The sequence below is a fragment of the Amblyomma americanum genome, chromosome 2, assembly GCF_052857255.1.
Source record: "Amblyomma americanum isolate KBUSLIRL-KWMA chromosome 2, ASM5285725v1, whole genome shotgun sequence".
In the NCBI taxonomy this organism is placed as follows: domain Eukaryota; kingdom Metazoa; phylum Arthropoda; class Arachnida; order Ixodida; family Ixodidae; genus Amblyomma; species Amblyomma americanum.
Window position 1 is genome coordinate 100,242,229 of NC_135498.1, and position 16,900 is coordinate 100,259,128.

The 16,900-nt window shown below is 48.1% G+C and overlaps 1 protein-coding gene across 1 annotated transcript; it reads right to left on the reverse strand.

The window, feature by feature from the left end:
• Positions 1-603: 603 nt before the first annotated feature.
• Positions 604-15,255, reverse strand: LOC144121670 (solute carrier family 22 member 7-like). The gene is made up of 2 exons (XM_077655005.1): positions 14,038-15,255; positions 604-1,405 (listed from the first exon to the last, which is right to left on the reverse strand). The coding sequence occupies exons 1-2, from the start codon at positions 15,185-15,187 to the stop codon at positions 675-677; spliced, it is 1,881 nt and encodes a 626-aa protein (XP_077511131.1). The 5' UTR covers positions 15,188-15,255; the 3' UTR covers positions 604-674.
• Between the last annotated feature and the right edge of the window lie 1,645 nt (positions 15,256-16,900).

The window sequence follows — 16,900 nt, forward strand, 5'->3', positions numbered from 1 at the left end:
GCGTAAATAGGAGGAGAGTATTCAATTGTGAAATGGTTGCACCTTGTCGCCGCTACCGGGGTGTATATATAGAGAAAAGAACATAAGAGCATAGTTGCGGATTTAATTTAGCTTATAGACCAACTAATGCTACAGCTACACCATGTTTTGCCCTAAGCTATAGATATTGGGCTCGTAACTTTAAAAAATGTTCAATACGCACCACGCACTCCGCGTCTCTAGCGCAAGGCTGGCGGGAAGTTGGACAGTTTCGCCATCCGGTACACTGTGCCCATCACTCGGTTACCCGCACGTGAACTTTCCGCCGGTGGTGGACGCAGTCGAACTTGGTTACGTGCTAGAACAATTGTTGCAGAATTTCTTGGACACCATCAGAGCTGGAAAATCGCTGAACGCTTCCGTACACCAGAGTTCTTGCGAATCCAGCGCTTTGTGCGCTACGGATCAATAAAATATCATTTTACAACGATTCCTTTGTAGTGTCTGCCAGTGTCCCTTGCGCACTTCTACGCGTATCCAGGGTACAAAATTTATATACTCTCTTAATGAGCACAGAGTCTAGAGGGAAAATGAACTCCAAGTAAACAGTCGATGATGAAATAAAAAACCGAGAGGATGGCGTATGCGCTCCAGAAACATAAATGATTACTGCCGCCCCCCTCCCCCACCCCAAATCACCGCGCATCTTGTTCTTCACTTCCGGTCCTATTCGGCTGCTCTCTGGATGTCGATTGGCCGCCCTTGGCTCGCTTGCGCTTGCTGCCTTTTCGAGCGACCCTCAGGGGAGACTGCAGCTGCCACTTTTCGGCCGCGAAGTCGTGCATCGTGTTGGCCGGCTGCAGTTCCGTCGTCTCCGGCAGCGCCAGCGCCATCACTCCGAAGAAGAGCAACAGCGCGGCCGCCACGGCGTACATCAAGCCCTTCATGTCGGACGAATGAATCTCGTTGAGGAAGGGTGCTATGAAGGCGCCCACGCGCCCGCACGTGTAGCTGAAGGCCAGCCCCGCCCCGCGGACCACCGTCGGGTACAGCTCGGCCGTCAGGATGAACAGGGTGACGGCGAAGAGGTCGAACACCAGCATCCACACCACGACCAAGGCTGCCAAGAAGTAGCCGGGAGCGCGAACCGTGTGCCCAATGGCCAGTGCTCCGGCCACGGGGGCCATGGTGATCATGCTGAGGCTGAGCGTCCTGCGCCGCCCGGCGTACTTGATGATGATCACATTCACGATGGTCCCGGGCAGCTTGAGCAGGAGGAGCGCGAGCCGTGCCCCGTGGTTGGAGCGCATGACATGGCCCGTAAGGAGTTTGTAGTAGATGGCGAACGCGACGAACCAGCACCCGAAGATGAGCAAGGACCGGTGGCGCAGGGACTGGTTCCGCACAAGTTCGGTCACGCGCACGTCTGCGATTAACAAGCGCGTGTTAAAAAATTATGGAGTGTCGCTCGAAAGGATGGTTTTGGGGGTCCGCAGACAACCCACGAGGATCGCGAGGCTTCTAAAGCGTTTATACGCCTTCGGTACTCTGTACTCATGAGACGAGAATACCATTTCCTTAAAGCTGCCTTGCCAGGAGTTAATTTACTCGTCGCTTGACTTCCGTTTCATCAGAATTAACCACGCCGTGTAGCTTGTTATGCATTGAGAGCGTTCGAAATCTCTTGTAGCTAAATGAACTCTAATTCTCCCCTCTCTGAAGCTTAGGACTTGCACGGATGCTGCCGGAGTTTACGCTTAGAAGCAAACCCCTCTATGCTCTACTTTTTGACAAAGGTTGTACAAGCTTGCCGAGAAACTTGTCTTGTAATACCCCTGAATAAGGGTATTTTATAAAAATGAACTGAAGTAAATAAAGATAGGAAATCGTTACGAAACCACCCACAAGTATGAATGACTGACGAAAGCGTTCGTTCTAACCCTTTCAACTTGCGTTCTGCTTTTAGCGCTATCTCATGTCCTCACGAGTGCCTCGTAGCATGAGCCACTTTGGGGCGTTGTACCCTATAACAATGTGTGTCCGTTCCACATTCAAACGCCTCTTCACAAAAGCATTCTGTGTATGATTTCTGGTGACCACCAGGGTTCCAGAGAACAATATGATCAAGCACCGCTTCAAATCACCTTCTTCATGTGAATGTGAGCTTTATCCCCTGCCCATGACCAAATCTGACTTGCTTAAGGCAGTCCTATAGACCTTTTCACAAAACGACGTTTGAGCAGCGCTGACGGACGGACGAACGGACGGATGGACGGACGGACGGATGGATGGATGGATGGATGGATGGATGGATGGATGGATGGATGGATGGATGGATGGATGGATGGATGGATGGACGGACGGACGGACGGACGGATGGATGGATGGATGGATGGATTGTAAGTGGATGGGTGGGTGGAATAATGGATGGGCGGGTGGGTGGGTGGGTGGGTAGGTGCTGAACTCTTTAAATCGGGCGGTGGTTCAAGCCACCTAGCCATGACCTTTGAAATTTTACTCTTGTCTTGATTTTAGCTACCATCAGATAATCTTCACCATTGCCCGGCACGGGTGACGTCTATCGTCAGAGCCGGTGGTGGTGTCGGCTGCGACTCCTTCGTCGAAACGTGGCGTGCTAATCAGCGGTATTTTTATTGCCATTGCTGCGTATTATGAATGTAGTCGTAGATTGAATCTGATCATTAAGTTCCGCGGTTGAGGGTTACCTGATTTTAGAGAAAGCAGGCGCGTATGTAGCTGTCAGGCTAGAGAACTAGATCGCTAGACGGACGAATACGACACAGCGCCTGTCCTGTGTATCTCGTGTCGTCGTAGTCCGATTAGCGTTATCGCTTAGAACGAACTAGCCCAAAACAACCTTGAGCCGCATAGAGCTAGGCGCCTTCGGCCACCTGACGTGAGACAGCGGTTGGTAGATATGTGGTGGTTCCTCCATGCGCTTCCGATGCAACTCAGCAGCCCAGTTATGCAAGGTTTATTACATCTGGTGCAGTGCAGGGTGCTCATAACGAAATGTAGCAAGAGCGTGGCGCTCGAGCAACGCGGTACCTGCAGCGAGCCTACGCGCTCAGGTGCTAGATCTAGGAATGAGTTTTATTTCCTGGACCGCGTATGGCGCGTGTGATCGCCGAGACTGCTTTGCCGGACTGAAGTGGTGCATACATGTATTAGTTAGGCTTAAGTTGTAAGTGCCTTTTCACTGGCATGTTATTTCTGACGCTGATTTGAAGCAGAGGCACTTAGCGAAAAATAATTGCAGGGAAATCTTCAGGAGCATAAACGGGCATGTGAAAAAGTGGCATTTTTTTGCATCTTATGTGATGCAAACATGGAGGGTGACTGACCCAATTCTTTCTTTGCAGGATACCTTGTTTATGCCCATCCAGATGAGATGAAAGAATGGACTGAGGACATGCGGGACTGGCTTGAATTTGAGACCAGATATAATATATTATTTAATGCATTCAAAGGCCTGCGGCCTGCAAGAAGTACCATGCTACAAGTCTCTGGAATCGTACAACTATCTACAGTCAGGCTGGGTCGGCAAAGTTCTTTTGCATAATGTGAACGAAGATATTGTGCTTTTGAAGGCAGATGTCACGCCTTCACAAACGTAAAGAGCAAGCCTCATCGTGTGTGGGTTTCTGCAAGGAATGAAGATTAAGGATTGTGTGCAGGCTGCTGTACCGGCATGGCTTGGTAAGCGAGAGTTTGTAGCCATGTAAGTGCTGTACTCTGGAAAGCAGACTTTGCTGTTTCCCATGGCCTGACTGGAAAGACTTGTACCGATGAAATCGCAAAATGGAACAAAGGCACAACACGTAATGTCCACCTATCTGAAATTGAGGGAATTAACCTCGGGCTTCAAAAAAGGACTCTTGACCATATCGTACAGCTCCCAGTACAAAATGTGCAACTGCCGCTTTCGCAAGCTGCAATCAAGAGGCTTCATGAAGACTCTGGTTACCCTAAGCTATTCAACATACCAGGTAGGCTTCGTGGAATCTACGAAACTGCACCAGTGATTACAGAACCGTAACTAAAGGTTAGAAAAGGTGCTGCGCAGTGCGCAAGGATAGCCTGATTGTTGACAAGTGGCTTAACTGGCTAATAACACCGCTGTGATCTTACGAAGCGTGTTTTGCTGTGAGAAATCAATGGCAGTCTTCTGCAAGTAGCAGTGCTACATTGGTGATGACACTGGATGCCGAGATTGGCTTCTTGGTTCCTAAAGCTCACATCTGTTTTGAAACTGAGCACCAGCGCTAACCATGTACAAAGCTAAAAACATGGAGGACACCAAATTACCGTTAGCTGGGACAATGAGATGCAAGAACCTCGTTGTGAGCACCACACATCATGCCACATGAGACGCCACATGTCAAGCAATCAGTACACTACATGGCGTCAGCTTGACATAATATGCATTATCACTGTAATTAATTGATTACTCTGTTAATTATGAGGTAATCATGACTGCACTAATCACGTTTTTCGTCATGACTGGACATATGACTCACGCACACAGTTGCCACACACAACACGGTGCCCCTGATACCAAAGACCACCCACTCATTAATGACTCATAATTACTCAAGCCTTATGATACATGTATCATAAGAGTAGTTTAACATAACTAGATACAGCATGATCGCTAGCACAGATGGAGCAAGACACGCATAGACAAGGTGTGACACCGATCACCAGACACCGGCTTTCTGCTCCAAAGAGGCGCTTGCACTATGCATAATAAGTACTACATTCACTCTACGGAGGTTTTTTTACATTCGCTTTCAGGAACACTGCTGCGCGCAGCGTTTACAGCTGCACCCCGCCAGGCTGCACCAATATCTGAAAACCAAAATAGCTTGCAGCACTGCGCCCGCGACGACATCAATGCACTCCCCGAGAGCCGTAGCCGGTGCAGCAATTCCTACTCAAAGTTCATAGTTCTTTCTCCAAGAGCTGCTGCATCCCTCGAGGAAAATACGAGAGAGCAGGACAGCCCGTTTTGGAAAGATGCTCGCTTATTGAGACTAACGAAATCAAATGTAAAAAGAACGGCCAAGAAGAGCACAACGTCATGCAAAGCTATAGTGCAAGCCTTGCTGTTGCCCAGATTTTCTGAGAATGCTGCAACAAAGCATGGCCATAAATATGAGCCTGTTGCCCGTGAGCTGTTTTCCAAAAGAACTGGGCTGAATGTGACACGTAGTGGCATTGTAATACATACTACAGTGTCTTGGTTGTCTGCTTCACCTGATGTTTTGCAGGCAGGTGATGCACTTTAGAAGTGAAATGCCCATATGTTATGGATGCAGTAGACCTAATAAGGACGCGGTCGGAGACAAATGCCTATTTTCAGAGAACGGCCCTAACGGACATTAAGGCCAAGTGCAATTCCAAATGTATTGTACTGTGCACAAGTTGTGCTACTTTTACGTCTGGTCTATAAAAAGTGACGCACTTCTAAAGGTGCCTTTTGAAAGAACTTTTGTAGGTGGTAAAGTACCAAGACTACAAAAGTTATAATTTTGTGAGCTGTTGCCAGATATGGAAACGCAGCATGCACAGGGCAAACTCAAATTGTGTAAGGAGTACATGAAAGTGTGTGAGCTGTGATGCTAGCAGCATTGAATTTTCCAGAGTTGGAAAATTCGCCTTGCCAGCCCACTTTGAAGAATTTTGTCACATAACAGTGTAATCAATTTTATTGCCAAAATGACAGTCTGATACACTGCAATGTTGAGTGGCCACTCATTTATCCCTTCCTTCGATACTTCTGGCAATCAGAGGACTTTTTAAATTGTAGATGCCACCACAGACAAAAATTATGTCACTTATGGCTTTCTTTGACCGTATTGGCAGGGATTGCTAGATTATTCTAAATGTCTTCATTCTGTTTATGGCCCTTTCGACGTGATGCGCAGAGACGCAATTCTCCTCGTTTGAGTTGCTTCACTCTCACTGAGCTAGGACTTTCCTGTAAAGAAACAGCGGGTTTATTTATGTATTTAGTTATTTATTTATTCAGCATATTCCTAAAGGCCCTTTTTTGAGGGTATTACATTAGGGGGGGGGGTGAGTTGAAAAACATGTATAAGGAACATCAATAACAAGCGCAGGAACAATAAACAGGCTAGGTACGACGTGGAAAAAATAATTAAGCACCAGAGAGTAAGTAAAAAAAGCAAGCAATAAAAACATCTATTATAATTATAGGTTTAAAGAAAAAGATTAGGCATAACAGGAATGAAGAATACTACAGTGTACGTATTAGGCACGAAAAGAACAAAAGTAAGCGCAAAAGTGCACCAACCGGGAAAAAAGCATTAAAAATTTCGACAATTTCAAACATTTCAAATGCCAACGTCACTGCAGATGATAGCAAAAAATGTGGAGGCGTTGCGAACATATGGCATGTACGAACATAAGGTACGCACATATGGTATGCAATGAAGTTTTGCCCACAAAGTCTGCTTTGTCGCTTAGCTCTTGTGAACGAAGGCACATTGAGTTTGACGCCTTGAATGTCAAGATTTGTGCTCAGCACAAAACCTCGGTTGGCCATTACTTCATCACCTGGGCCTACAAGATCTTCTACGCCAGTCATCATTATAAATTGGTCGGAAGCTCCCCACGATATGCACACGACACAGACATCATATTGCCACGGACCTGGCTCGAGCTACCTGCGCGCTAAGCCGTGACGAGGACGAAGTGGTCGCGTTCGCGTGAGGCGCGCTCGAGCTGGCTCTGTTCTGGGCGATTAAAAACCTCGGCCGTTCTGCGGTCCCCCTCTACGTCTACGACTGTTCTCCGTCTGGCCTGTGACATCTGGTTAATGCCACGGACCTGGCTCGAGCTACCTGCGCGCTAAGCCGTGACGAGGACGAAGTGGTCGCGTTCGCGTGAGGCGCGCCTCACGCGAACGCGACCACTTCGTCCTCGTCACGGCTTAGCGCGCAGGTAGCTCGAGCCAGGTCCGTGGCAATATAGCCATTTGGTGCAATGGCAGTTAGGAACTTCACAGTGTTATGCGCTTTGAAGCTGCTGTAAGTTCGAGCTCTAGCAAGTAGCTGCTTTGGCCTCGGAAGGAAGACCTCCGAGCAGTCTATGATACAGTTTGTTTTCGCATAACCGTTCCGAGTAAAAGATTCTGGCATGCTGTTTCTGATAATTGATCGCGGCAGCCACACCACAACTTTTTTTCATAATCTGCAACACAGACAACGTGTACATGAATAGCTTGTATACATATGAAATGGATATGCCAAATATCCTAGACAAGTGTCCGTAAAGCAGACCAAGACGCATTCTCATTAGGTTCAGAAGCAGCTGGTCCTCGACTGAGATTTTAAGAAGGTCTTTTTGCTTTCGATTGTTACAGCTTTCACTAAGCTGTCAAAGACTGGCTTAGATAGCCCTGTATAAAATTGACAGTCCTCTTCTGTCAAGTTTGACGACAAGCGTTGCTGCTTTCCAAAAATGTATTGCAGCCCACATTTAGAATAGGTATGGTCATTGTGGCAAATTTCTTCCCACTGCGTTGACTTGTCTTTTCCCGAGACCTGTTGAAGGAATACAGTCATGTTTAGAGGTCACAATGATAGAGTGGAATAACAGGTGTCCAAATGAACTGTACAAATTTTGCAGGCTGAGTATGCTCTACAGTTATTTCACCCTTTGTACTTAGGGCGTTAATGTTAGGACTGCTGTCTACATTTAGCTCGGAAATAGATGTCCTGAGACCGTAATTACTACAAGGAACGCCTGCCAAAAAAGTAACTCATTGTTCATTGCGACTGTCCTCAAAATGTCCTACCGCCATTAAACCAGAGTGTACACTGCTGGACTCTTTGCATACTGTTACTAAATGCTTCACGTCATCCACTTAGGCATTATAGCACGGACATTTTAATCAGTGATAACTGCACACATTCCAGGCTCCACTAGTAGTCATCACACTTGCGTGCTTGCTGCATAATGACATGATTGCGATTAAAACATCTCATGCCCTTAGTTACCCTAACAAGTCAAGCAGCTACCTGATTACTTATACCTGTTTACTGTACTGTAAAGCTAATGCAGGAATCTCTGCTAGGCTTCGAGTATGCTTCATAAGGAAAGTATTTAATAATTGCATCTCGCCAATATTCACCTAATGTGAGCGGCAGAATCGTAGAAACTGAAAACAGAGCAGCGAGCTACGGAATGGAGAGACAGGAAGAGAGTAGAGTGGTTAGGAGAACAAACATGAAATATATTGCAGCTGCAATGGAGAAGAAAATGAGCATGGAAGGGTAATGGGAAGCAAAGATAGCCACTGGTCTTTTCATGTAACAGCGTGAGTTCCAAGAGAAGACAAGCGTAGCAGTGGGTAGCAGAGACGGGTGGGAGGACGAGAGGAAATTTGCAGGGATAAGGTGGCCACAGCTGGTGCAGATCAGGTTAATTGGAGGTCAATGGGAAAAAAATGTTCTACAGTGGACCTAGTTATGTGGCTGGTAATGATGATGTCTGAGATTTTATGGCCTTACTTGTTCTTTCTTGGAAAGCATTCTTTCATTCAAACCCTAGCTGGAGGCTGGAGTGTTCTCGAAATGTTTCACACTCTATGGCAGACACTACTATCTGAAACAAGAATGCTGTCACGGAGAATTAGAACTCCGTAACACGCCATCATCTCAGTTATGTCAACTGCTAACAGCTATTACAGGTTTCCACCGGTGATAGTGGTCCCTGAAGCCACTGCAAGGCAATAAAATGATTTGTGGTCACTCACTGTTACAGTGTCTTCGTTTCGAAACTGTCCATCATCCGCTCGTGCTGCCTGGGTTGGCACCTGCACGAATAACATCAAATAGTCAACAAGCTCAGCATACCAGGGCTTCGTGTTTTTGTAAGGCATGATCTTAGAATGTTTGATGCTCTACGGTACACACCAATTTCATCAGAGGGAAAAGTATCGTTTGTCGGGATAAAGCCCGCATATCCAATAACAGCTGCTGTAGGTGTCCACCAGGTGTACTAACAAGACTGATCAATGAGCTATGCAATGAAAAAAAGCGTGGTATTAAGAGAGAGGAAGAGAGTAGAGTGGGTAGGAGAACTAATGGGAGATATATTGTAGCTGCAATTAAGAGTCAACAAACACTTTGTTGACACTTGCTGGGGAAGTGTGCGTCTCAAAACTGTTGACAGTTTTCTTCTGCTCCCTCGGGTAGTACCTATGTAAAAAATACCACATAGCCAACAAGCTCAGCTGGAAGGCTTCATTTATTAGCGTAACATTTGTTGAAAAATGCTCTAAAATCTCTGGTAAGCACCTCTTTTACAAGAGACAACACTACTGTCAGAATAAAATATCCATAGCCTGCTCTCGCCTTTGGCACATTGTCAGCTAGCACACATGATGTCCGCCAATGGTACAGACATCTGCAGCACTTAAAAAGAACACACACAAAGATTTGTGGTTACTCACAATGAAAGTGTCTTTAAAGCATTGACTATCTGCTTGAGTTTCCTCAGGTGGTCCTTGCATGAAAAATGTCACAGTCGCTCAGATCTGCATACTACAGTTTCATTAATTGTAAGGTGTTTTCAAATTGTCCCACAATGCCAGGTAGGCGCTGTTTTTACGACAGGCAAAACTACTGTTACTGAGAATAAAACTTAAAAGTCATAGCATGTTCTCGTCTTTGTCCCATTGGCAGCTGGCACGCATGATGTCCACCAATGGTAAGGACACCTGTAGCATTTCGAGAGAACACAAAGATTTGTGGTTACCCAGAGTGGAAGTGTCTGTGCTCTGAAAGTGTTGGCTATCTGCTTGTGCTTCTTTGGGCGGTTGCTGCATGAAAAGTGCCACATAGTCAGTCAGCTCTCCATATTATGGTTTTATCAATTGTAAGGTGTTTTCAAATTGTTCCACACTGTGAGCAAGGCGTCTCTTTAATGAGAGGCAAGACTACTACTACTGAGAATAAAAATTTGCTCTCGTCTCTCATCAGCTACAGGATATGGTATTCACGAGTGTTACAGGTCTCTGTACCATTAAAAGACAATAAAAAGTGTTGAAGTTACTCACGGTGGAAGTGTCTGCGTCTTGAAACTGCTAGCTGTCTGCTTGCGCTGCCCCAGCTGGTTCCTGCATGAAAAATTCCACATAGGCAGTCAGCTCAGTGTACTACCCTTTCATTAACAGTAAGGCGTGTTTACAAAATGCTCCACACTTTATGGTAGGCACCACTTTTATCATCAGTCTGACTGCATCCACTGCAGGGCAAAGGCCCCTCCCATGTCTCTCTAACCCGTTCCTGTGCCAGCAGCAGCCACAATATCCCCGAAAACTTCTTAATCTCATCCGTCCACCCAACTTTTTGCCGCCCCCTGCTACGCTTGCCTTCTCTTCGAATCCATTCTGTTACTCTTAAGGGCCAGCGGTTATCTTGCCTTCGCATTGCTCTCCTTGGCCAAATCCATTTCGTCTTGATTTCGACTAGCATGTAATTGACCTGCGTTTGATCCCTGACCCACTCTGCCTTCATTTTCCTTCTCCATAGCTCACTGCTTTGTCCAATGAAAATAAAAAAGCCATAGCATGCTCTCGTTTCCCGGCAGCTAGTAGATATGCCATATACTAGCGGTACAGGCCCCTGTAGAATTGAAAAAAGCTTTGCGGTTACTCACGGCAGAAGAGTGAGTCTTGAAAGTGTTGACTGTCTGCTTTTGCTGTCTCAGGTGGCTCCAGCATTGCACATATCACGTAGTCAATCATCCCGGCGTACTACAGTTTCATTAACTGTAAGGTGTGTTTTCAAAATGCTCCCCACACTATGGTAGGCACCACTTTAATCAGAGACAAAACAAAAAAGCCACAGCATGCTCTTGTGAGCTAGCAGATATAATTTCCACTGGTGTTAGACTCCTCTAGCATTGAAATACAAAAAAAAAGATTTGCGGTAAATTAACAGTGGAAGTGTGTGTTTTTGGCTGTGTGCTTGTTCTCTCTCGTGTGCTGCCTCCATGAAAAATGCCACATAGCCAAACAGCTCGGCATGCTAGAACGACAGGAATACTTTGCTACACCGCAAGACAACCGAAACGAGTGCGTGCACCACGCAAAACACCACAAAAGCATGCGACGCAACAAAAAAATCCAGACGCCACAGAGCACTGTGCAGTGGCAGTCCCCTCTGTGTTCACGAGCTCTTTATTACATGAAACAAAATGAACAAGCCCAATTGCCTCCACTAGTGGGCTCTAGTTCTAGAAAACTGCACTGTATGTGTGTTCTGTTTTTAGTGGCCCTGTGTTCTTACGCTGCTTGCTCCCATGCACACTCACCTAATGATCAGGAATGAGATTCTCACTCTTCTGGGAAAGCCGAAATTGCCTGTTGCCACATCCCAACATAATTTGAAACAACGTAAGCACATGAGCAGCAATAATTTTTAGTCTACTGTAATCTAGATTACTGCTGGCACATAAGTGACAATAATAACAGACAATTTTCACAAGCATTAGTGCATTTATGAACTTATTTTCTCAGTCTTAGTGAACAGAACTTGCTACAAGAGTGATGTTATCTGTCAGTGCTCACTGTGATAAGTCCCTGGATGGATACCTGCTTCTGCCACACAGTGGCTGAAAATATCTAGTAATTTTTGATGTGAAATGGATCTCCTGAGTGTGCCCCTCTTGAAGTACGATATATTAATTTCAATTTATTTGCTAAGGGGAGAACGTTATCTCATCTGCTATTCTCCCCGAGTACTGTAGTCATTTATGAAAGCTGTCATGCATTTATTTACTCGGAACTCTCACTGTAAGAAAATCTAGTTGTTCTCTTATGCCGACGGGAGATGGGGCGTCGCTTCTTTGAGACTACTGACTCAAAAGCCGCTGAAAAGGACTTGCCAGCGTCCTGTCTCTTGTGCCGTTAATGAACGACCGCGCAATCTGCAGCTGACAAACTTTTTTCGCGTCCAAATGTCTCCAAGTACCGAAATGTTAGGCCCAGACTGACCTTGTGTGCCAAAGAATCAGTTCCAGAATCTAAGGGTCCGCCATCAGAAGCGCCTGTGCTATCGTCACAGGGCTTGCGCTTGATCTGAAAGACAATCCGAAAAAGTCATTACAGCGACCAATGGAATGTCGCGATTAAGTACCTTCTTAGCAGGGGGGATGTGTTCCTGCCTCACCAGACGAGGCCGTCCCAAAGCCACCTACAGAGAATGAGAAGGGTAAGCAAAATGATCTTGCGCGGTTTTAACAACCAGAACGGGAACTCACTTTTCTCTGGTAGCCCAAGTGCAGCGCGGGTACAGCGTTCTGGTCATTCGTTCTGCCGACGAAATGTCGCGAGCAAACTAGCGACCACGGGGACTAAAATCTTTCCTTTTGACAGCAGCTACCCACTGTCTTCGTAAATCAGGCGACGCAGGAAACCGGTGCCGCGGGAACATATTACGTCGGCAATCCTCTCGTGGAGTGCTGTGTTGTGGACACGCTATCGTCACCAAAATCGTTCTTTTCCGCTGGTTGCTCGTGCACCCATAAACAGCCCACTGCTGGCCTGTAGACTTTTGATGGACATATGCCATTATTTATGTGCGTAATTAATTCGCGATACGAATAAATGGAAGCATCGAACGACACCGAACACTCCAAGATGCTAGCGCAACGCAAGCTCACAGTCCAGACCAAACAGGCATCGAACGACACCGAACACTCCACGATGCTAGCGCAACGCAAGCTCACAGTCCAGACCAAACAGGCAACTCTGACACATACCCTCGACACCAGATCATCGGGAGCGCCCTCGTGAAAAGGTCTATATGGATTCACGATCTAGTTTGCACATAGGATTATGCAAAAGGGTGCAGAAAAAATTCACAGGGACACCTCATTACCTGAAGTGTCGACAGCATTATAAGCCATTGGTGGCTTTGTCGGAAATGACGTCACATCAGGTCTGACAACATCACTTCCCTCAAGCCAATGGGAATTATCTGTTGCGATGATGTCAGCTCCTTCCAGCCATTGGGTAAATTTTACGGCCGGTGACACATTTTTTTCCCCCGATGAGCTTTTAATTTTATCGCATTAATATGCGCCGTAGCATCTTATTCAAGCTCACACATTGACCTGAATCAAGTTGGGTGTCACAAAGCCGCCGCGGTGTCTCAGTGCTTATCGCGCTCGGCTGTTGGCCTTAAAGTGCGGGTTCGATACCGGCCGCAGTGCTCGAATTTTGATGGAGTTGTAATCCCAGAAATTCGTGTATTGTGCGATGTCAATGCATTTCCGGAGCCCTTCACTACAGCGTCCCCCATATATAGCCAGAGTTGCTTGGGGACGTTAAACCCCCATAAACCAATTGACTATTAAAACTAGCATGAACGCTTGCCAAGTCATCGTTTCTTAATGCTCTGTTTACTATTTCTGCGCAATTTTTTTTTTGGGGGGGGGGGCATGAAAGAGATTTCGCCCTGCAACATGTGCTGCGATTTGTAGCAATGCAATATCATTGGAAAATTTGAGAGGATACTTAAGTTCCGCCTTAAGGATATGACGCCATAGGGTTAATAAGTTAATACCCACATATGTGGAACTGGTCACACTGAGCGTTACATTCATAGGTACCTGGGAGCCATCACATCACTTCGACCGCAATGCGGTTAAGGACTGCACCACTGCCCTGCGATGGCAGGGGTTGCCACCGGTGGGGCTTGTGCGACACAAGTGACTCTTCCCCTGCAACCCTCGCGATAAAGCGTTGATTTAAAAGCCACCTGTCACGGTGGTCAGTTTGCTCACAATCCGGGGGGGGGGGGGGGCAGGTTGTGATGACGCCAAAAGGTCGCGGGACCTACGTGACCCACCTAGGTTGCTTCTCCGGCAGGAGGCCACCTGGGCCACCCTATGCCTATACGCCCACAACGCCGACGCCTGATTTTCTTGGCAACGGGGCCTTTAGCGCTATCGCGTTGATATAACTGACTTCCGTGTTTATAAGCCAAAGGCGAGCACCTTGAGGCCCCAAGAAAATGTCAGAGCTGCCGGGGTCCTGCTGCTGTTCCTGCTGCCGTTTGAGCTCGACCCTCAGCGCAGACAGCCGATGCTTGAAGTCGTTGGGGTCGGCGTTGTTGACGCGCGCCGCCCACGACAGCACGTTCTCTGCGCGTCGCATCTTCAGTACAGCCAGGAGCCAGCACGGCGACTCCTCCATCAGGTACACTCCAAGAATCAGACAGCAGGTTGGCACCATGCACACGATCTGGACGGCCTTCCAGTCGTAGACCATGCCTAGCACGACAGCTTGGTAGACGGAGGCCAGAAGCGATCCGCCGGCTTCGGCGACGCTGCAAAAGAGGGCCCGGTGCTGCGTGTCGGTCACCTCGAACAGCACCACGGTGGACGTGACGACGACGCCGGCGGCCGCGGCGGACAAGAGGGCGCGGAGAGCGGCGAAGGCGATTAGGGTCTTGGCGAAGGCCACTCCTATGCCGGCGAACATGAGCAGGAACGTCCAGATGCACAGCACGGGGCGCCTTCCGATCCTGTCAGCTGCGATTCCCGAAAAAGGCGCAGCAATCACACCTCCGAGCATGTAGGCAGCTATCAGGGCCGTCATGATCCAATCACGCTCACAGACGATGTTCCACTCTTTGATGATCGAGGCGGCATCTACCTCGAAGTCCCAACCGGCGTCGCAGGGAATAGTACTCCTTTCTTCAACGCCGGGTTCTTCCCCGGAAGGGAGCGGTGGTTCGTACCGAAGACACTTGTGGCGAGTCACGCCGTCAGCCTCGAGTGGCACGCTGGTGTTCCTCCATATCTCAGCTGGCACATGGGCGTACTCTGCTGGCGGCCGGCACCAGTGGTCCGCGGGGCGCGCCAGGCTGTTGATCGCAGCTGCTTGCAGCACCGTAGTGAAGAAGGCCAGCGTGCTGCAGAACAGAACAAGCCTCTGGAACCAGCCGTGGCCGAAAATGAGGATGTGGTCCAGTGGTGACGTGAGCACGGTAGAGGTGGCTGCTGTGACGGGAGCGGAGACCGTGTTGCCAGCCTCCTGCGGAGCTTCGGGGTTCTGCTGTGGCATCGGCGGAGGTGCCGAAGGTCGGTGGACGGAGCGCCGACTTTTCCTCGTCGAGTGAGTCTCCCTTTCAACGTTGGCCATATCTGCAGTGACGGGGGAGGCAGAGTGAGACCTCTGTGTCCGGTGAATAGGAACCAATTGCAATTATGGCGGCGCCTCCGTTGGGAACGGCCTTGCTCGTGAGCGTGCGCCGTTTTTTCTTCTTTCTTCACTCGAGGCTTTGTATGCGCAATAATGTCTTCTGAGCGGTATCTGAAGGCGTGAACAAACTTCACTTACCGGCACCGACTTCGATTGCGTGAGACATCAAATGCGAACCTAGTTAAGAATAGACTGGAAAACAAAAAATACAAAAAACATTGCATAAACCGCACCTTTTTTCTAGCTGCGCAACTTTGAATTTCGTAGGTGTTTCTCCTGCGTTGAACAAAGGTACCAATTTCAACCAACAATAAAAGGTGGTGCGCGCGTGATCAGCTCAGCCGTGATTTGAAAGCGTATCGCGCGTACGCCGAATTAACCGGCGCACGTAGCTCCGGTGTTGAGGTACTGTGTTGAGGCATTGCAGAGTCGTCGTGCATGAACGGGTTCTTTTGGTGAGCTTCTGGTTGGGTCATTTAAGTATTCTCGGAGCTAGAAGCATGGATTTGGAAAGGCTGACAGTGATGGGCAGCCAGCTGGGACTGACAAACACTGATCTCAGAAAATGCGTGGAAGATCAGATGCGCGAAGAACGGCCGTTTGCCCGGAAGACTACGGAGGATGAGCGCAAGGCTTGGAAGGAGGCTGACGAATTTCGACAGGAAAGTTGATTTAGAGACTTATTTTAGACGATTTGAAAGCCTTTCGAAGAATCAGAAGTGGCCACAGAGCCGATGGTCTACAGCGCTGGCTACATGCCCAAGTGGGGAAGCACTGAGTGTTTACGGGCGGTAGCCACCGGGTGATGTAGCCGATTATTCCAAGGTAAAAACAGCACTTTCGAAGCGATTTCGGTTCACCGCGGATGGATTTCGGGAGAAATTCAACTCTACAAACCGGAAGAACGGCGAAGTCGCAGCTCAGTTCTCAGCGCGTCTTCGCCACTATACTTTGACCGCTGGATCGAGCTTTAAGGTACCAAGACTGAGTTTCAGGAACTCAGGGAGCTCTGGATTAAGGAAAGGTTCCTACATGGCTGTCATTAAATATGGCGCTTTACCTGAAGGAAAGAAAGGCGAAATCGTTGGGAGAGATGCTGGATCTCGATGACCAGTTTTGAGAAGCGCAAGGCAGTCTGAATCTCTCCAGATCGAAGAAAGGCAACCGAGACGATGCCGGGAGGCCCGAAACTGACGAGAAAAGAGTCAATCAATGAGCAGCGCCTGATTGTTACCTTTGCAACCACATTGGGCATCAGGCGTCACACTGCCGTACCCACACCAGTAACAATCACAACCTTACTTGCTTCAAGTGTGGGCGAAGGGGGCACAAGGCACATGCGTGCCGCTCAGCGGTAAATGATAGGCCACAGACAGCGTCCGCGTACTCACTGGCCAAAAGCGCCAAATGAGGAGAGCATTCGTGATGGCTACCTTGAGCTCAAAAATGAAAACAGAATTCCCGTTGCGAACGCAGTCATGATGACGCGACCAATGTTTCTCCCCGAAGGACTACCGGTGGAGGTCGGAACACTCGAGGGCAAGGGAATGTCGGTATTACGGGATACCGGATGTAATACGGCGATCGTGAGAAGAGAGCTAATCCACGATGGCCAGATCGCAGGCGAGAAGATGCAGGTTTATATAGTTACTG